Below are 21,853 nucleotides of genomic sequence, written 5' to 3'. Positions count from 1 at the left end.
TGTATTTACAGATACATCATGCTATAGATTCGTATGTACCCACATACTGTACCTCTAGGTCGTCCTTCCCTAGTTGGCTTTCACGTGAACTTCGACAGGCCATTAAAAGCAAGAACAGAGCACACCGTATCTGGAAGCGCTCTAACCGGCAGTGCGATTTCCTTAATTTTTCACATCTTCGTTCACGTTATAAGGAGCTGTTCAAACATAATTATGCTTCCTACATTACTAGGTTTGAAGGTAATATTTCATACAATGTCAAGGCTTTCTCGGGTCATGTGAATTCCAACAGCGACTCCTGCTTACCGGCACGTATGCACCTTAGAGACAAGAGCTCGGACTCGGATGAGGCAATCGCGAACCTTTTTGCTAAGCACTTTAAGTCGGTCTTCGTTGCATCTTCCAGGTTATCCGCCAGCCCTGATCGGTAACGTGATTCCGCGGTAAGTTTATCGAATATAAGCATTAGTCTTGCGGATGTGTTTAATACCATTAAGGCTCTAGACTCCAATAAGTCTGCTGGCGACGACGGGTTGCCTCCGATCTTCGTTAATTCTTGCACTTTCGGTCTATCCAGAGTCCTATGGAGTATATTCAATTTATCATTTAATTCTGGGACCTTCCCTGCTCTTTGGAAATCGAGTGTTGTTGTTCCCATTTACAAATCCGGGGGGGGGGGGGGAGTACGATGTCATGAATTATAGACCTATATCTCTTCTTAGCTGTGTTCGTTGTAAAAATTGTTCCTTTTGTTTTAGTTTTAGCTTTGGACTAGTTCGCTTTAAGTAGTTCTAGGTGTAGAATCAGTAGGTTTAATTAATTGTTATTAGGCTTAGTTAATAGTAAATAGAATTCTAGTTTTCACCCACACTGGTATAGTCACCGGTATTTAGTGTTTTATTCACAGCGAATTTTATAATAAACCTGCACTTTTGGAACCAAGTGTAATAATTCGAGAATCCCGTTGATTTTAGTACCGGCTGTTCTCTCTCTCTCTCTCTCTCTCTCCCTCTCTCTCTCTAAAGCGTAATCCAGCGACAAATAGCTGTTTGCAAAAGTACCGATTGCAGAAGACCGACTGACTCGAGGATTTCGCGATCGCGGAAACGGAGCTCGCTGAGAAGAGTGGGGAGAGCAGCTGTTTCGACGGCAATCAGAGAGATGGTCACAACATAACCATCCGAAACGGATCGCGACAGCCATAGCGGACTGTCGCATGTCGCGATACGAAAAAATGCCCTTATAAAGAATAAAACGTACTATGTACCTTAAGCCTACTATATACAATATATACATAACTAAACAAACTGCTTCCCCAAAATCTTTGAGAAGATTGTCACCAGCAAACTTTCGGGGTTAACCAGAAGTAGCCTATCCGATGCTCAACATGTTTTTTTTTCGGGCAGATCTACTGTGACTAATCTCGCGGTTTTTTCGAATTATGTTACTTCCGCTTTAGACTCGCGTCAGCAAGTAGACGTGGTGTATACGGACTTTAAGAAGGCTTTCGACTCTGTCGATCATAGTATCTTGCAGAGCAAGTTAAGGGCGTTTGGATTTCATGGAAGGCTGTTGCGGTGGGTAGGTAGCCACCTAACGGACCGTTCCCAAGTTATAAGGGTTCGTGGTTGCCTATGCCAGCCTGTAGTTGTTTCGTTGGGAGTGCCTCAGGGGTCAGATTTAGGTCCATTGCTTTTTTACATCTTTATCAACGATCTCGCGGACTCTTTTCAATTTGCTACTCCATTGTTTTTTGCTGATGACCTTAAGTTATTTGCTCGTATCAATTCCTTAGATGATGCTTGGAATCTCCAATATGACCTCGACCGGTTAACTGTTTGGTGTTCAGATAATAGGCTTTCCTTAAAACTTTCGAAATGCTCCTCCTGTCGGCGGACAACGACGTGTAATGTTTCAGCGTGGTGGTGATTCTCGGATTTCTGGAACGTTCGATCTCCACTAAGTGCAGTTCGTATCAAACCTTATCGAACATGAACGCGGCGCAGTTGTTGTCGAGAAAAGCTCTCGTACTAGCTATCACGTCCGCGGCAGTCGTCGTGGCTATCATCAAAGAGACACATCCGGAGGAGGATACCGACGCTGCGACTAAACGATACGTGGACGACATGGAACGTACTGTCGGGCGTGCCCTCGACACTATGGAGGAAGACATGTATGAATTGACGACGAGGCGACTGGACGCTTTGACGAACTCGATAAATACTGCGGTGGAAGGACCCCTCCATGACTTGGAGAATTTGATAAATATCGCGATGCAACGACACTTCGATCACTTGAAGGATAAACTCAACGAGCTTGCGACACCGACCGCGGAAGTACATATACGACCTTACGCGCGACAACAACGACGACGAACCCCACCACCAACACCGTACGTGCTTCGAGCGACATTCGCGTGCTTTTGAGAGCCTGGTGCTGTATCTGCTGCTGATCGTGAAACGTTATCGTAATCATCGCTATGAACACGAGTAAGGAACGAATATAATTGATCAACGAACTGCATGCTCCCGCGAGAAGAAATTTCCCGCGGCGACGCGTCGTGACTCGAGGCTACGATAACCTGTGGTAGGCAGACTTGGTGGAAATGCGCACGTACGCGACCCACAACCGTGGTCACAACTACATACTCACGATCATCGATACCGTGAGGTGTTCGCGACCGTGTTGCGACGGAGCGACAGATGTCCGCGAAACTTAGAGACCGACATGGGAAAGGAGTTCTATAACGCGGAATTTCAAAGATGCGTGACGTCTTGCGGGATCAACCACTACTCGACGTACAGCATGGAAGACGCAGCATGTAGCATCCCGACTCTAAGCGTTCATGTGTCTTCTGAAAGTGGTCTTCGCATTGCTGCTCTTCTACGGTGTATATCGTGGGTAACGTCAGCTCCTCCTGCTCCCAGAAACATCGTACCAGTGGTAGCAGTTCTTCGTCTGAAGTACCCGTGAGAGAGGCCAGGCAGCTGCTTCCCGTAGCAACTCGTGTGTCCGATTTGCAGGCCGTTCCGGACACTATCCAACCAAGCGAGGTCCTCTGCGCGATGGGCTCTCCTGCGCCTCTCCGGAGCACTAACTCAGACCAATGAGCATGCGTCAGCTCCCAGCAATACGTCAATCGGGATCAGCTAGCTGAATTCCCCGCAGGTGAGTCCACATCCGGTCATTAGAACCCAGTTGCGGTCGGTAGGACGTGATTCTAGGTAGCACTAAAGCGGTTGCCCCCTGGCTGCTTCCTGGTGTAGTATGGGGCTTGAATTCCAGATGCACGCGGCCGTGGACCCCTGACGACTGCCGCCCGCCGATGCCGATGATACAGATGTCAGACGGTTTCCGTTTGACACGTAGTTCTTGCGCCAGCGCCTCAGCAACTAGAGACACGTCGCTACCCTGGTCTATTAGATCACGTACTACTCTGGGCTCTCCATTGGAAGGCAGCACTTTTGTGCGGGCCGTCGCCAGCAAGACAGCGGGGCACTCACACGCCACTGGCAGTATTGGTCGACGCCTGCGGAGTCGATGCCTCCGGTTCACCGGTGGATTCCGCCGCATTGTTGTCCTCGTGTATGGAGGTATGGTGCTTACGATCGCACCGTTGACACCGCCGTTCCGATCGGCAGTCAGCTACCTGATGCCGACCCAAGCAGTTGTAGCACAGCTTCAATTCCACTAGTAATGCTTTTCGCTCTCGCGCACTCCTTGATTTGTAGGAGCCACAGAATAATATAAAGTGGTTTGCTTTACAGATGCTGCACTGTTCAGGAGCGCGGTTCTGTTTGGTAGCCTGATCCACTCACGTTGTCTTTTGGCTGCGCCCTGACTTAGCGGCTCGTCCGTCCGGTCCGCGGCTCCCTCCTTTTTGCTCTTCCAGTGCAGTGACGGTGCGTATGTGCGTAGCCAGGAACGATTTCAGTTTGTTGAAGGCAGGTGGGCTTGTCTGATCGCCCAAGAGGGTTTCCCATTCCCTCCTCGATTGTTGATCCAGTCGTTCTACTATTAGATGGACCAACCAATCCCCTGTTCCATCAAACGGACGCTTGAGAGTTGCAAGGGCCTTAACGAAATCGCTAACGGAGAAATAGAGCTTCTTGAGATCGGCACTCGATTCACGCGTGAGTGACGGCATATTAAAGATAGTGATCAGCTGGGGTTTAACCAGAAGCCTCTCAATTTCCTAGTGCTCCTTAAGTATTACCCAAGCGCGCTCAAAAGTCTCGTCTCGGGTCGGCAGATTCCGGAGGGCAAGGAGGACGTCTTCCTTTAGGCAGCCCTTCATGTAATGAAGACGGTCCACATCAGTTAGCGTGTCGTCACACACGACTAGCGATCGAAATGAATCGTGAAATTCCGGCCAAGCTTCATAACGGCCGTCGAATTTCGGCAAGGGCAAACGAGGTAGCGATGCACGTGGCCGAGCGGCTGTAGCAGAGGCCGCGGTCGAAGTCGAGCCCCTCCCCCGGCAGGGGCCGGCGCGGTCACCGATCGGCCCTCCAGTTCTCCTTTTTTTATCCAGCAACTTAGCTTCTTCCACACAGGATAGCTGTGAACTCCGGTTGGCGAGACGGTTACCGGTGGGACGGAGGAGTTAGATGCCGACTCAGTCGGTAAGGCCAGGTTCGACGAATGATCAGAAGCGTGGTTCAATAAATAAGAATTGTTTATTTTTTTCCTATACAATTCCGAGTCGCGGGTTCTCGGTACGTCTCGATCCCGGCGGCGTTACTTCACGCGGCGGCAGCGCTTGCGACGAGCTGGGGGACGGAGGATGTGGAGGTAGTGAACGTTCTGCCCTGACGGTCTATAAGGCGCGTCGTGCGGGAGTCGTACAATAGAATTCCAATGTGCAATAGGGCTCTGGCCTATTGGGCGCGGAGAGACCTCATCGGCAAGGTAGGGCGCAAGATTGCTCTCGGCCTATTTCGGAAAGGAGGCTGGTAATCGGCACAGTGTGACTATGGTCGACACGTGCACACCTCGCGGATACAAAAAGAACGTCTTGGATGTACGGTCCGGCGGTGTTTACACACTACTATGTACTGTACAAGAGGTGTCAACATTGATCGCTGTGGCCTTTATATTGACAGACCGTACATCTTCGCTCGCGAGACGATTCACGGTTTCGCGGCCGCCTAGCGGTCGCGGTCGGAACTCGGCTTAACCGATTTGCGCCGTATGCTCGCACGGCGCGTGACGTTATTTGCCCCTTATGTTATAGGTACAATCTTAGAAACTAACTTAACTTATGGCTTGCAACCCCGGGAACGACTTAACCTAACCTACCCTCCACCACTCATTCTACTTATCGCTAGCGGTCCGCGGTTGCTTCCGCGGGGGCAGAGGGCCGTCGGCTCCGAACCTCGATGCCGAGGTCCCCGTTGCGGAAACGTCTGCCCAGTACTACGGCGGTGGAGGTGGTGACCACGTACACCCGCCGTGGCCGTATCGCGAGCGGGTGGAACACCAGCATGCCGGGGTGGTCCTCGGCCCAAGTCCATGGGCGTCGAGACGCTGGTTGCGAGGTCGTTGGAGGACCACCGCGACCGGGAAGGGCAAACGATGGTGACGCTGCGGCGACTACCGGTGATGGCGAGGCCGCTGGGGGGGCCTGAAGGCCGGGCTGAGCCAGCGGTGATGTTCAGGTGGCCTCGACCGGTGGTGGTGTGGCCGCTGGGATGCCCTGAAGGCCTAGCGGTACCAGCCACGATGATCCGGGTCGTACCAGCGGCTGGTTGGTTGTAGGGCGCGCCGGGTGTCGGTCGGGCGCCCTGCGGTTCCGGCCTGGTGGTAATGGCCGGCGGTACGGTGTGACGGAGGTCGGCGTGGCAGTATGTCCCGCTGCTAGCCCTGGACGCGATGTTGGCGAAAGCTGGAGGCTGGTGAAACCGGCCTATTGCCTGAGGTCCAGGGATTGGCCCTCCCGATGGGCGATCCGCTGGCGCCGGGTTATCGCGCCCTGGTAAGCGGTGGCGTCGGCCGAGGTTGAGGGCTGCGGACTCGCCTCTAGAACCGCAATTTCCGCTCCGCGTGGGGGCGCCAGTACTCGCGGCGGTGGGCCACGGTGCGGCGGTGGCTAGTCGCTGAGGCGTACTCTTGCCGGCCAAGGTCGTTCCTCAATGATCATGGCGCGGCGTGATTGTCCCTCTGGTGGCCCGACTGGCGCAGAGCCGAGCGGCACGGCAGTACCGCGCTCGGAACGTTCGGGTGGATGCTCGTTGCGTGGCATGTTGATTTCCAATGTTTTCTCTGGCTCCTCGGCTGCAGCTTTTATACCGATCAGGGTGGCGCTGTCGGCGCCGGCCTTTGTTTCTCGATCCTCGCACGGTTTTAGATCGCTGAGGTGCGCACCCATCGGCTTACCGCGCGCGCCTTTTAGCACCACGACATTTGGCCCGGCGAACTTGGTATCTACGTACGGTCCGGTGAATTTTGGCGGCAATTTGGCGTTAAATTGTTTCCGCCGCGGCGCTCAGGTGGTGTTCACGTTTCATCACCTGGTCATTGATTTGGGGTCGCCAGTCCCGGTGTCGCAGGTCATAATAATGTTTCTGACTCTGGTGTGCTCGCGTCAGATTCCACCGTGCGAGTTCGATTCGGTCCTTGATATCTGTTAGTCGTTGTTGCCATTTCCGGGTGTCTTCTGCGGTCGGTTCATCTATTGGTTCTCCGGTAGTCGAGGAGTCTCCGGGGGTAGTTAGTTCTCGACCAAAATTCAGTGCAGCCGGTGTACTCTGTGTTGCCTCGTGCCGGGCGGCGTTATAGGCGGACGCGATCTCGGGTAACCAGTGATCCCAGGTCGTATGATCGTTGCCTGTGAACTGAGCGATCATTGTTTTCATCACTCGGTTTGCTCTCTCCACGGGGTTGCACCGTGGCGTGCACGGTGGCGTCTTACGGTGGTCAATACCGTACTCTCGCAGCAGGGCAGTAAATTCTCGACTCTCGAACTGTTTACCATTGTCGGTAATTACTCGGCGTGGGCATCCGAAACGCATTACCACTCTTTCTCGGAATGCTTTGGCGACGGCCTGGGCGGTGGCTTGTCGGAGAGGTTGCAGTTCGATCCATTTCGTGAATTTATCCTGCATCACGAGTATCACGGTATTACCCTTTTTTGACCGCGGTAACGGGCCTACGAGATCGGCTGATACGACATCCCACGGGTGAGCGGCTGGCGTGGTGTGCATGAGTCCCGCCGGGGCGCGCTGCTGTACTTTGTACTCTTGGCACTTTCGACACTGCCGTACATACCGGGCAGCATTCCGGAACATTCCTGGCCAGTAGTATTTTCGGGCCAAGCGGGCAGTTGTCTTGCTAATGCCAAGATGTCCAACCGTGGGAGCATCGTGATTGGCCCGGAGGACTTCGTCGCGCTTTGCCCGTGGTACGCACTGCTTCCACTCGTCTTCCGGATGACCACCGGTCGTGTCGGGAAAATGGCGGTACATGTCGTCGCCACGAATCCGGTAATCCGGGTGGAGGAACGGTGTCTCCTCGACGGCTCGCTTCTTGGTTTCGTACCATTCTTTGGACCCCTCGGCGGTTACATGGGCGATCTCGCCCTTCCGGTATTCGATTTTAAAATCGTATTGTTGGAGCTTCAGGCTCTAACGGGCCAATCTTCCCGAGGGGCTATCGATGGCCTGCAGCCATTTTAACGCCTGGTGGTCGGTTAGGACGGTAAAAGAATATTCTTCCAGGTACGGGCACATCTTTCGAATGCCCCAGACTACGGCCAAGCATTCCTTTTCGGTGACCGAGTAATTTCGGTCGGCCGTGTTGAGCGTGCGGCTTGCGTAGGCTACTACTCGCTCTTCGCCATCGTGATCTTGTGTTAATACAGCACCGAAGCCGCTTTGGCTGGCGTCGGTCTGTAGCACGAATGGTCGGTCAAAATCGGGGCAGGTTAGAACTGGTGCGGTGGCCAACAGGTGGCGGAGCGCTTGGAACGCGGCTTGGGCTTCTTCTGTCCAGGTCCAACGAGTACGTTTCTGGAGGAGCTGGTTCAACGGTGCGGCGGTATCGGAGAATTGGGGAATGTATCTCCTATACCAGGAGACCATCCCCAGGAAGCGTCTTAATTCGCGCAGGTTCCGCGGTGGAGGCGTATTTCGTATCGCCTCGACCTTGTCGGGATCGGTTTTGACTCCACGATCTGATACGACGTGTCCTAAATATTGGAGTTCGGTCTGGCAGAACCGGCATTTCTCCTCGTTTAGACGTAGACCGGCCTGCTGCAGTCGTCGCAATACTTCTCGGAGGTTCTCCAAGTGCTTTTCAAACGTTCGGCCCAGGACGATAATATCGTCCAAGTATGCAAAGGCCCTTGGCTCTAGGCTGGGTCCAATGACACTGTCGACGAGCCTTTGGAACGTGGCGGGGGCTGAGTGGACGCCGAACGGCATGACGAGGAACTGGTGCAATCCGCATCCTGGAACGGTAAAGGCCGTTATCGGGCAGCTCTCCTCGGCCAGTGGCACTTGCCAGTATCCATTAGCGAGGTCTAGTGTCGAGATATATCGCGCTTCGCGCAGCTTATCCAGGGTAGCCTGCACCTGTGACAGCGAGTAAGCGTCCTTTTCAGTGACATCATTGACTCTGCGGTCAATGCAGAATCGCTTTTTCTTCTTGCTGCCTTTCTTGGCGCTATGACTACGGGCGAGCTCCACGGGCTGCTGGAAGGCTCGATTACCCCGTCTGTCAGCATTTGGTCTACTGCTTCGTTGATCAGGGTCTGGATGGCAGGATTCCTGGGCGAATATCGCTGCTTGATCGGTTCGGTCGCCTTTAGGCGTATATGGTGCTCACAAGGAACACTATTCAATTGATGATGGAATCGCGCAGATTTTTTTATATAGATCGAAGGTATATGTTACAGAGGTCACAAAAATGTAAATTAAAGATGCTCCCAAAAGCTGGTCTGACCTAGAAAAATCAACAAAGGTGGAACAGGGGAAAGAAGAAAAATGAGAGGGAGAGAGAATGATAAAACTGTTTGTTGAAATTTAATTATCTCTATTATATGAAAATACGTTATAGTAAATGAATGATAATAGATAACAATTAGAAAAACTTAGAAAAAATTAATGAAATAATACTATTGAAATCACAACAGTGGGTAATTAACCATTACATTTATGATAATCTTGTGGACAAGAAGGTTTAAAAAAGTGATTGAAATAATAATAATTTTCACAATGACTACAACGAGCGAATACTGTTTCTTTCATACCTTGACCAACGAGACAGTTTAAACATGTCACTGCGAAGACTAATCGACAAATCACACATACTGCGCGACACTACTTTTTGCCGAATATATGATTATGTATACATTAATTGAAAAATAAATGCCCAGAAAAGGCATATACAATTTTCTTAAAAATCATGTAAGTTGTAAATAAGACAAAGAAAACAATTTGAATATACGGAATTTACATACAACTGCAGAAAACTTATAACGAGGGCTAATTTATTGCGACACATTTTTTTTACGAGAAAGTTTGTCGCTATGAATAGTCACTTGTTTACTAATTCTTAAATTTGAAACAATACACGATCTTCTTCTAACTGATAATTGATAATTTAAAACAATGCCATCTATGTATCGGATGATACACAAATTTCGTTTAACTTTTCGCGTGACCGATCGGTAAAAAATAGTGTCCAGCAGCATATCGACGCGGTTTTATGACCAGTGCCAGCGATAGTATTCTATTTCGGTGGGAGCTGACTTTTGTTTAGAGTTTAAACGATATCGTCGAAGCACTGGCTGGCCTTTTTATTTTTCGACTACGGCAATAAAATATAAATATACATCTTCTCGTATTCGTGACTCTTTAAATAAAAAAATCCTCTCGTATTCGTGACTCCTTGGGTAAAAAAGATCCTCTGGTGCCAGTTGGTTGCCAGCCATTAGCCATTCTTTAGACTTCATTATGAATCTCAAAAACGTTACCAGATTACTTGCTGCTCGCTTCGCCCATCTTCAAGATAGCGAGGTTACTGAAGAAGAACGAGACTTTTCCGTGCATCTCGAACAACTGCTTCTTACAGGTTTGGTTATTGAACCAGAGCATGATCTCGAATTTGAGGATCGCTGGATCCTCAATAACGACACTTCCACTGAAGACAAGGCAATTATTGATCACTTCAGAAAGGAAGTTTATGATCCAGTAGAATCTGATAGTGAAGCTGGCAGCTCTGCATCTCAACAATCTGGAGGATCAGCATATATGCCAAGCCCAGAGAAAATTGCGAGATTTACGCCAGAGACGTCATTGGAAGTAATGCAAAAAGTCGTTAACTATTGCAAAGCTGTTGATGGAACCTGGAGAATTGGTAGAGCTCAATTCAGATTTCGAGCCGTCTTCAAAGACTGCTCGACAAAACCAGCTGTCTTGAACAAGCTCAAACGTTTTCAGAAATACGTGGATAACCATGGATCTCGTTTGGAGAAGCTGAAGACAATTCACAACTACGTTCTGAACAAATTTGAGGAAGCAAAACACAATTACAAAATTGTACATGATCGTGACCTTCGATTTTGGGCTTATGAAATCAATGAAACTCTTCAACTTATTAACTTCAAAGCTTCCAACTTTTGGCTTCATCAATTCAAAACTATTAATCACATCGTTAGCCGAAAGATCAACCGAACAGTCACTCCAAAATTTACAAGGGAAGAGCTTGACATACGAAACACAGTAAATCAATTCATCACAGGTATTAGTAATGAGAAGGGGGAATTGTATCCCGCTATCTATAACACGGACCAATCCGGATTCCAGTACGAAATGCATACTGGAAGGACACTGGAGTACAAAGGAACACCAATAGTTACAACTGTTGTCCAGTCAGAGGGTGCAACAACTCATTCGTATACAATACAACCACTTATTCGAATCGATGAAACCTTGCACCCTGTCCTCTTTATTTGTTTGCAAGAACGTAGCGGAATTTTCCCTGACAATCCAAGACAAGCAATTATACATAAAGCCAATATATATTTGAAGTGTTCATCATCTGGGAAGCTGAACAAAGAACTCATTACATGCTGGTTCGAAGATGTATTCTTCCCAGAGATTGAAAAATTATCGTCAAAATTAGCAATGCTGATTCATGATGCGTGGCCTGGATTCAACTCCCTAGGTATGAGAGAAGGGCTGAATATTGCTATGAGACAAATTCCACCAAAGATGACAGGCATTGTCCAACCCCTTGATGTGTTCTTCTTCCGACCCTAGAAAGTTTTTGCTAGATACATCTCTGACCACATCGTTCTGATGGCCATTGACATTTCGCTGCAACAACGCAATAATATTATAAAACTCCAATCCCTAATTCCCTAAATATGATAAAATATGCTTGGTTTAAAGCTAACTATGCAGTCGAAAGAGACAATGTTATTTTTGAAACACCAGCCGCGTTCTGTTTCAATACGTTGCCAAGTTATGAATGTTTGGACTGTCTCGTTGGTCAAGGTATGAAAGAAACAGGGTTCGCTTGTTGTAGTCATTGTGAAAATTATTATTGTTTCAATCACTTTTTTAAACCTTCTTGTCCACAAGATTATCATAAATGTAATGGTTAATTATCCACTGTTGTGATTTCAATAGTATTATTTCATTAATTTTATTTATTGTCATTAATTTTTTCTAAGTTTTTCTATCATTAATCTATTATCATTCATTTACTATAACGTATTTTCATATAATAGAGATAATTAAATTTCAACAAACGGTATTGTCATTCTCTTTCTCTCATTTTTCTTCTTTCCCCTGTTCCACCTTTGTTGATTGTTTAAGGTCAGACCAGCTTTTGGGAGCATCTTTAATTTACATTTTTGTGACCTCTGTAACATATACCTTCGATCTATATAAAAAAATCTGCGCGATTCCATCATCAATTGAATAGTGTTCCTTGTCAGCGAGGCGAGTTGTTCCTCGCAGCGCTCGGAATGGCGGCAACTCTTCTTCCAAGAGTTCTTGCAGAGCGGCTTCCTGAGCTGGCATGCATCGGCGAATGCCGGGGGCTTCTACGGCCGCGGTTTCGGCGTGGCGGGTCCAGCGTTGCTTACCGATTTGCACTTCCAGGCCCATTTTCGTTAGGACATCTATGCCTAGTAATGCGGCATGCGATAATCCGGGGAGCACAGCGTATGTGTGTTCTACCGCCTGCCCGTTGATGTCAGCGGGGAGCGTCATCTCGCCTTGCAGCGGTACTTCGGCGCCGTCGGCGACGCTGGCCGTGAATGTAGCGGGCCGGAGAACATATCCTTGTTGCCGGCATGCGGTGGCGACATCTGGTCGGACAAATGATCTGGTTGCTCCGGTGTCGACCAGTGCCCACCAGCGCATGTTACGGACCTGGAAGGCGAGGTACAGTCGGGGGTCCTCGTCTAGCTGTTTAACCGAGGCTTTGGCGTCGGGGCGTTTGGGCGGGCGCCCTGCCACGTTTCCCGAGATCGGATTGCAATTGCACTCTCTAGTGGTGCGTCCGGCGGTTCCGCAATACGATCAAAAGAGTTTGCTTGCTCTTCGGCATTCTTGGCGGCGATGGCCGCGTTGGCCGCACCTCCAACAGCACGTATCGCGATCATAGTCCTCCTGTACCTCGACAAGGTGGTGCGTTCGTGGCTGGACCGTTCGTCGTTCTTGTCGCTGCTCCGGCCGGGCGGCTTCTTTTTCTTCTGCCGTGACTTTATCTTGGTCAGCGGCTAACCTCATCAATTCGGGCAGGGTTTTGAAGTCAGTCCGCTTGAACACCCTTCGATACTCCGGTCGAAGGTTTCGGTGCGCTCGGTGGACCTGTTGTTCCAGTGTGTATTTTCCATACTGTTGCATCAATGGGAGCAGGTCCAATATAAAGTCGGTGGCCGTTTCCTGCGGCCGCTGGACGCGCCGGGTGATCTTTTCCTCGAGTTCGTCTTCGTCTTCAGCGGCGAGGAAGAAAGCTCGGAAGTCCGCGACGAAGTCGTCCCACGACTGCCATTCCGTACGGCGGAGGCGATACCAGCCCAGTGCTCGTCCCTACAGGATCTCGGAGAGGCACTGTATGATTTGGGTAGGGGTGACCATATAGCTGTGTTGGAGGTCACCCAGCCGTTGGAAGAATTCGGCGGCTCCTGCGTTTCCGTCATAACGGGGACCCCACCTCCGGATCCGCTCCATAGGCGTAGCCTCGGGGGCAATCATGCCGATGCCCTGGCTATGGGCGAGTAAGCTGGTGCCGGATGCGGTTTCCGGCCGGCTGGTATCTTCGCTGGACACTGTTATCGTTGGTGGTCCCATAACCTTCTGTTCTCGGCAGTACGCAGTGACTCTTTGTCTTAGCTCGTCTAGCGTGCCAGTGGCGTCGAGCCCGTAGAATTCCGCGACTTTAACTAGGTCTGTTTTTCTTAACTCCTAGACCCAGCTCACACCCTGATTCATTTGTCCTTCTCCTTTTCGAGTCCCTGTTCGGGCGCCAATTTGTGACCGTCTTCGGTTGGAGAGACGGTTACCGGTGTGACGAAGAAGGAGTTAGATGCCGACTCACAAGGGGACCTTCAGGACTGGCAAACTCAGAAATTGTTTGTACTTAGTGTACGTGAAGGTCTTCACTCGGACTCTAATTTCCCGAAGCAGTAAAGTGCGCTTCCCAGCCAAATTCGAGAAAATCGACTTTGAAAAATGTGGAGTTACCTTATATATATATTTGATAGAAGCCGATGACCAACGAGCAGCGTGGGTCAGTGCGTAGCGCTCCCGACTAGCAAGCATGAGGTCGTCGGTTCAAATCTCACTACTGGAACTATTTTTTTTTATTATTCATTTGCATACCTACACCTTTCACATGCAAAGTTTATAAAATTCATGCTAATTAACAGATATGTAAACATCTGTTATATGTATGGGTGTACGGTGTATACCGGTGCTCCATCTCACAGGAGATGGACATCACTTTCAATTAAAAACACACATCTTATTTAAAATTGTCTCTTGCTTGAAAAATCGTACTTTTTATTGCACATATTCATTTTTAAATAGGAATATTTACAATAAATTAGATTTTTCGTCCAAAAATAAATCACGTAGAGTAGAAAATAGAACTTGGAAACGAGATAGTGGCGAACGGCGGTTAGCATACCCACAAGGGTCGCGTACATCGTGGCACGAAAGGCGCATAAGTGCGTCAACCGGGGGTGTTCCAGTGACCTGCCCTTGATCTCGAACGTACGGTTCACATTTACCGGTTTCGATTTTATTACTCTACGCGGCGTACCTAGATGCGTTTTATAATTAGCCGACTGTCGACTCGTTAATATTCGACGTTTTGCCCTTTCCCCCCCTTTTATAATGTTTCGCCAAGCTCTTTCTTGCAAGCTACCAGCTTTATACAACTACCCGGACCTTAAACATTTACAATTAGGGAAAAACCCCACTTTGGTGGGGCAGACACGATGTCCTATGGAACCAATAGGTGTTAAAAATCGCAGTTCACTAGCTAATGAGCTTTCGCAGCAGTGACACGCAGAATTCGGTTCATCAAAATTTCGCCATAAGTAAACGGTGTACGGTACGGTTTGTTGTGGGTGTACGATACGGTTTGTTGTGAGTGTACGGTGTGCAAAAGGCGGCATCATGTCAGATATCGAATCCGTTGATATGCCTGACCCTTCGACGGTACGGGAAGATGCTGTTGGAGGATACTGCTGCCAGGAAGTTGACAGATTCCGGTTAAAAGATGCTCTTGTGTATTACGAGCACCTCCTTTCACAAGATGGACTTATAGCAGAAAAATCTTCTGCGGTAATTAGCGAAGAATCTATGCTACTCGCAGAAGATCTTTATAAATATACAATGGAAATTCTGTCTGATAAGAAGTTTGTCAGAGATGACGAGTTAATTATGGCAGATGAAGACGATGACGAAAACAATATCGAAGAAGTTGGAGGATCGGATTCTCCCGACGAATCCCAGTATGAGCCGGAGGAAAAGAAGATAAAAAGCCAAAACAATACTCCATTAGCTTATAAAATAAAGGTCTGTAATATAGCTAAAGCTCATCCTGGTTGGAGCCTAAAAAATTTGCACAGAAAAGGATGCTCCCGCTTAAGTAATATGAGAGCCCTGAAGAGATGAGAAGATCAAATTAAAAGTGGTGGATCCGCGATTGAGAAATATGGGATCATCGATTCGTGGACCTACGATCGCTTTACGGAAGCTCGACAATCCAACCAATAAGTTACGACAAGGAACTTGCAGCAATGGGGTTTGTCTGCTGCAAGTCAATTCGATGGTTTCGATTTTAAAGCTTCTGCATCGTGGGTTGAGCGATTTAAACGAAACCATCGAATTCGACAAAGAAAAATTACGAAATTTGTGTCAGAAAAAGACAGGGCAACAATGGAGGAAAAGTTGAACTCTGCAGAAACCTTCCGCGTCCAGACGCGTGCTTTAATACCGAATTTCGATCGAAATTTTGTGATTAATACGGACCAAACAGGTATTTAACAAATTTTATTACTTTTTATAATTAATCAAAGTATAGACTTTTGAATAAGTAATATAGTCTATTTTTTTAAATATTTTTTAGGATGTCAATACCAGTCCACTTTTGACAGAACTCTCGCAAACCGAGGATCAAAGGTGGTCCATGTTCAAAGGCAAAACATGAATAAGGTAACGCATGGTCTACCGACTTTTTATAGGCACTACTTTTTATACAGGCCGTATCGTACACCCACAACAAACCGTACCGTACACCGTTTACTTATGGCGAAATTTTGATGAACCGAATTCTGCGTGTCACTGCTGCGAAAGCTCATTAGCTAGTGAACTGCGATTTTTAACACCTATTGGTTCCATAGGACATCGTGTCTGCCCCACCAAAGTGGGGTTTTTCCCTAATTGTAAATGTTTAAGGTCCGGGTAGTTGTATAAAGCTGGTAGCTTGCAAGAAAGAGCTTGGCGAAACATTATAAAAGGGGGGGGAAAGGGCAAAACGTCGAATATTAACGAGTCGACAGTCGGCTAATTATAAAACGCATCTAGGTACGCCGCGTAGAGTAATAAAATCGAAACCGGTAAATGTGAACCGTACGTTCGAGATCAAGGGCAGGTCACTGGAACACCCCCGGTTGACGCACTTATGCGCCTTTCGTGCCACGATGTACGCGACCCTTGTGGGTATGCTAACCGCCGTTCGCCACTATCTCGTTTCCAAGTTCTATTTTCTACTCTACGTGATTTATTTTTGGACGAAAAATCTAATTTATTGTAAATATTCCTATTTAAAAATGAATATGTGCAATAAAAAGTACGATTTTTCAAGCAAGAGACATTTTAAATAAGATGTGTGTTTTTAATTGAAAGTGATGTTGTTCAAGAAAATAGTACTTATTGCGCCATCTCCCGAGCCCGAGTTAACTCAGGCGTGGTGACGCAAAATTCTACCCCCCCCCCCCCCTTGTTCATGTGGAGCATCGATCTTATCTCCCTTCCATCGATCGGCGATCGAGAGCACGCGGATTCGAGGAAATCGAGCAAGATTTCCTCGATCTACTTGTCGACGAGCCACCCGAGAGGAAACACTTGTTAAAACGCTTTTGCCTGCTTTTGCTTGACTTGCTTGAAACGTTTGCTTGCTTCGAGAATCGTGCCGATTCCACGTGCTTCGCGCTGTTTAAGAATTAAACTCGCTAATCGTGCCGGGAAGCCAGTACCGCTGCTATTAAATTAGATTTAATAATTGTTTAATAATTGTGCTCCATAAACTCTTTATTGTAATATAACTATAAATAGACTTATATTTAAGATTAAATTTAGTGCTTAAATCAAAGACAGCCTCCACGCGAGTATCCCGATCCTGCGACGCGTGTGATCCGAAACTTTGCTAACATTTTTTGGTCCTTCGAGCCGGATCAGCGCCGTTGGAGTCTGTAGTTCTGGAACGTTCGGGATTCCTCGCGAGTGTTGTGGGTAGCCGTCGCGCGTGACCTCTGAATCAATGAGCCATTTGATAACGAGTCAACGCGACCTTACAGGTCGAATCTCGTGTGCGTTCGAAAATTTAAAAAAATTAGGAGCGAATAATTGGAACAAGGCCAACGTATCTACGAGGCTAGAGACTCTCCGCAAAAATTGGGCTAAATTTGAGGCACAGCATGACCAATTACTCGCCATGGCTGAGGACTCGGAAGTCGTAGGCGATCCGTATTGGAGGGAAGACCAGCCATCAGAGACGGAAGAGATCTTCCTCGTGCAAGAGGCTCTCTTGGTAGGAAAATTAGAGGAGCTTACCAGAGAGGAGCGGGCTGTAGCCCGAGCCCTGGAACGTTTGTCCATGGACGAGCCGGGCCACGTGGCAGCTACGGGGATCGTCCGTTCAAAGGCCTCGCTACCGCGGATCCCCTTACCTAATTTCGATGGTCAATATAAAGACTGGCCATCTTTCCAAGGACTTTTCCAGTCCCTCGTCGTCCGAGACACGACTTTATCGGACGCTGAGCGTCTACACTATCTGCGGGGCACTCTTAAAGGCGATGCGGCCAAACTCCTTCGTAATCTACCGGTGCGGGAGGAGAATTTCGAAGCTGCATGGAAATTGCTGGAAGACCGTTACGATAATCAGCGGTTATCGGTAAAGGCATTGATGACGGCCATTTTTGGCTTACCTTCACTAACTCGCGAGTCAGGGCCTGACCTCAAAGACTTCTACTACACGCTGTGCGATTCGGTGGAGGCCCTCGCAGCCCTGAAGAGGCCCTATGATGCCAGCGGGGACTGGCTCGTGCATCTGGTCATAGAAAGACTCTATCCCCAATCCAGGCGCGAATGGGAGACACAGCTTGGCAAAACGAAGACTCCCTCGACCTTCCAGCAGCTGAAGGACTTTTTAGAGGGACGCGTTAATACCGTAGAGGCCTTGGAAGAGCAACGTGGAGGTCCAGCGGGAAAAGCGACGAAGCCACATGGAACACAAAGAAACTCCAAGGTTCACCAGGTGAGCAAATCCAAAGGCTCTTCTGACCAGTGCAGTCTCTGTGGCGCTAGTCATTTTATTCTGTTTTGTGCTGACTATAAGGCTAAGGGCCCGAAAGAACGCAAGAAGTCCTGCTAGCTAAACGCCTTTGCTTTAATTGCTTGGGGAAACATCGCGTCGCCGATTGTAAATGCGACAAACGGTGTCAGGAGTGCCAGCAAAGACACCATACCTCGATTCACGAAGCGACCTCCATTCGTGCTCAAGCCGAGACTTCGGAAGTCTCAGTAAATTTGGGGAGATCCAGAACGAGGGAGAGCCTCCCTCGCGCCGCGGTGTGCTTCCCACCTGTTTTATTAGCTACCGCCAGGATAGTAGTGCGTTCCCGGGACGGCGAGCCAAGATTAGTGAGGGCGCTGATTGATCAAGGCAGTGAAGTCTCGCTAGCTACGGAAGCTTTGGTGCAACTGCTACGACTACCAAGGCGACCTTCGAATGTACACTTAATTGGCATCGGCAACCAGCGAAAGGAGCGAGTGCGTGGAAGCATCCAACTGGAGGCGACGGCTCACGGCAGATCACCACGGCGTTGGTGCTGCCAAGTATTACGGCCTATTCTCCACAGGTCAAGCAGTCAATAAATGTTTGGACTCATCTCCAAGGTCTACTACTGGCTGATCCGGACTTCACTGCTGGCACCCAGATCGATGTCCTGTTGGGTGCCGACGTCTACTCCATGATCTTGGAGGACGGCGTTCGCAAGGGGCAAGAGGGTGAGCCCATTGCCCAAAAGACGACTTTGGGTTGGATTATATCCGGCCTTGCTACAACGGCTAATCGAGACGAACCACGTGCTTCGAGCGGGCTCGTCACGCTGAAGTGTACGACGGAGGATGACCTCGTCCCGATGGTCCAACGGTTCTGGGAACAAGAAGAAGTGAGGGTGACGACTACCTTCAATGCTGAGGACCAGGAGTGCGAGGATTACTTTGCGACCACTCACCAGCGTCTTCCGTCCGGGCGCTATATGGTGCGCCTCCCGTTCAAGGAGACGCAGGGATTGGGCGAGTCCCGAGCCGGGGCCGTCCGTATGCACCACCGAATGGAGTCCAAGTGCAGCAGGAACACCGACTTCAAGGAGGCCTATCACTCGTTCCTACGTGAGTATGAGGACTTAGTTCATATGTCTAAGACAAGCCATATTTACCCAGAGAGCGAGTGCTACTACCTGCCGCACCACGGAGTTTTCAAGGAGAGCAGCACTACCACCAAGCTAAGGGTGGTGTTCAATGGCTCCTACGCGACCAGTTCCGGGAAGTCACTGAACGACCTCCTCATGGTGGGACCCAACCTACTACCGAGCCTACCCCAGGTGTTGCTACGCTGGCGAACACATCGCATCTGCTTAACTGCCGACATCGAGAAGATGTTTCGTCAGATACTTGTGCATCCGGAGGATAGGCGGTTCCAGAGGCTGCTATGGCGACAACGAGAGGAGGACGTCGTAAGCGACTACGAATTGAACACCGTCACTTACGGCCTGGCTTGTGCTCCCTACCTGGCCATCCGCACGCTGCGGCAGCTGGCGCAGGATGAACGCTCCAAGTTTCCACGAGCGGCGACTATTCTGGAACGAGACGCCTACATGGACGATGTGTTGACTGGAGCCGATTGCGAAACGGAGGCACGAGAAATTCAGTCCGAGCTGCGCCAGCTCTGCAGGGCGGGCGGCTTTAATCTACGGAAGTGGGTATCTAACTCCCCCACCTTACTGAAGGAGCTCCCAGGCGAAGAGGTCCCATCGGCCGTCAACTGGGAGGAAGGCACACTCCACACAGCTTTGGGCGTCCATTGGAACGTGCGCGAGGACGAGTTCCGAGTCCGGGTAGCGGAGGATCACGCTACCCCAGTGGTTACCCGTCGCACAGTCCTCTCCCGCATTGCTCGAATCTTCGACCCACTGGGACTGCTGGCGCCGGTAACTGTAACAGCCAAGATATTTCTACAATCCCTCTGGCTGTTGAATGTAGATTGGGATAGCCCGCTGCCACCAGCCGCCGAACGAGAGTGGACCCAGTTCCTGTCGGACCTGCCGAGCCTAGCAGAAGTCCGCGTGCCACGCTGGTTAGGGCTTCACCCAAGGATCCAGCATCTCGAGCTCCATGGATTTGCCGACGCATCGGAAAGGGCCTTCGCCGCCGTCGTGTACTTACGCGTCGTGGACCACGACAACCGAGTACACGTTTATTTGGTCACAGCAAAGACCAAAGTGGCCCCACTGCAACGAGTCACGCTCCCGAGGCTCGAGTTGTGCGCTGCTGCACTACTGAGCCGTCTGGTGACCGTTACGAAGAGGACTTTGCAGCTGGACAGCGTCCCGACACACCTGTGGAGTGATTCAAGGATAACTCTGGACTGGATTCGCGGTCATCCGACAAGGTGGAAAACTTGTCGCCTGCTGAAATAGAGGCTGCCCGTCTACACTGGATCAGGGTGATCCAACGTCAGGACTTCCAAGAGGATCACCGCCAATTGCAACAGGGATCCCCGCTTATGAGTCGCAGTAAGCTACTACGACTCACACCCTTCTTAGATTCCCAAGGGTTACTGCGGGTCGGTGGGCGGTTGAAGCACGCTGCGCTGTCATCCTGGGAGAAGCACCCCATCATCCTGCCAAAAGAAGGACACTTCACGGAGCTGTTAATTGACGAAGCTCACCGAAGAACGCTACATGGAGGGACGCAGCTTACCTTGGCGGCTTTACGCCAAAGGTATTGGGTATTGCAGGGTCGACAGAGAGTCAAGGCCCATATTCGCCGCTGCGTCACCTGTCTCCGCTGGAGGGCATCGCCAGGACAACAGTTAATGGGAAACTTACCAGCTTACAGGGTCACGCCAGTCAGGCCCTTTCTACAAGTGGGCTTGGACTATGCTGGGCCCTTCACACTATTGGCTTCTCGAGGCAGGGGCCGACGAACACACAAGGGTTATGTTGCCGTATTTGTGTGCTTAACCACTCGTGCCGCCCACTTAGAGGTTGTCTCTGATTACAGTACCGAGGCCTTCCTTGCAGCACTGCGACGCTTTACCGCGAGGCGAGGTCTCTGTTCCACCATCCACAGCGACAGAGGCACCTATTTTGTCGGGGCAGCACGGGAGCTGCGCGATAACCTGGAATCTCTGCGCAGCACAAGTGAGGTTATGCAGGCCCATCTACTAGGCGACGGCATTACTTGGCGATTCAACCCACCTGCAGTCCCGCACTTCGGGGGAATTTGGGAGGCGGCCGTGAAGGCCACAAAGCACCATCTGAGGAGGGTCGTCGGCGATCAGCATCTCACATTTGAAGAGATGACGACCCTGCTTGCCCAAATTGAAGCGTGCTTGAACTCACGACCTCTGCAACCGCTGAGCGACGACCCGGGAGATGTCACGGCCCTCACACCAGGGCATTTCTTGATTGGTGACGCACTACTCGCCGTTCCCGATCCACCGGTGGAAGATGTCCCCGCAATAAATGGACGCGACCTCACCCACAACCACGAGTTGGGGATCTTTATATCTTGAAGAACGAGCTTCTGCCGCCCAACAAGTGGCCACTCGCACGTATCACGCGGTTGATCCCCGGGCCGGACGGTTTCACGCGTGTTGTACATGTAAAGAATGCGCGATCGGAATTTGTAAGACCAATTGTAAAACTCATATATTTACCTTTTGTTCAGGCTGCCGAAACGACGAATTCCACTTCAGATACACGGCACTAAATCGATGAACGATCTCCACATGGACCGGGCGGCGGCGCCGCGAGCCGCAAGCGATCACGCCATAGCGTCTCAGCCAATCCACGTTACACCTTAGTACATTCATT

At 49.8% G+C, this 21,853-nt stretch overlaps 1 protein-coding gene and 1 long non-coding RNA gene across 2 annotated transcripts; both read left to right on the top strand.

Annotated features, from left to right (window-relative positions):
* The first annotated feature begins 13,558 nt into the window (after nt 1–13,558).
* LOC143369942 (uncharacterized) lies at nt 13,559–14,252 on the top strand. Its single transcript, XR_013085532.1, has 2 exons — nt 13,559–13,753; nt 14,127–14,252. It is a non-coding gene; the product is annotated as an uncharacterized LOC143369942 (long non-coding RNA).
* A 3,722-nt stretch (nt 14,253–17,974) lies between these two features.
* On the top strand, nt 17,975–21,552 carry LOC143370038 (uncharacterized). Its single transcript, XM_076814634.1, has 3 exons — nt 17,975–18,006; nt 18,433–20,424; nt 20,478–21,552. Exons 1-3 carry the CDS (start codon nt 17,975–17,977, stop codon nt 21,550–21,552), a joined length of 3,099 nt encoding a protein of 1,032 aa, XP_076670749.1.
* The last annotated feature ends 301 nt before the right edge of the window (nt 21,553–21,853 follow it).

This window comes from Andrena cerasifolii, chromosome 6 (genome assembly GCF_050908995.1).
Source record: "Andrena cerasifolii isolate SP2316 chromosome 6, iyAndCera1_principal, whole genome shotgun sequence".
Classification (NCBI taxonomy): Eukaryota; Metazoa; Arthropoda; class Insecta; order Hymenoptera; family Andrenidae; genus Andrena; species Andrena cerasifolii.
The sequence above is the reverse complement of the archived record's forward strand: the minus strand, read 5'-3'. Positions and strand labels throughout refer to the sequence as shown.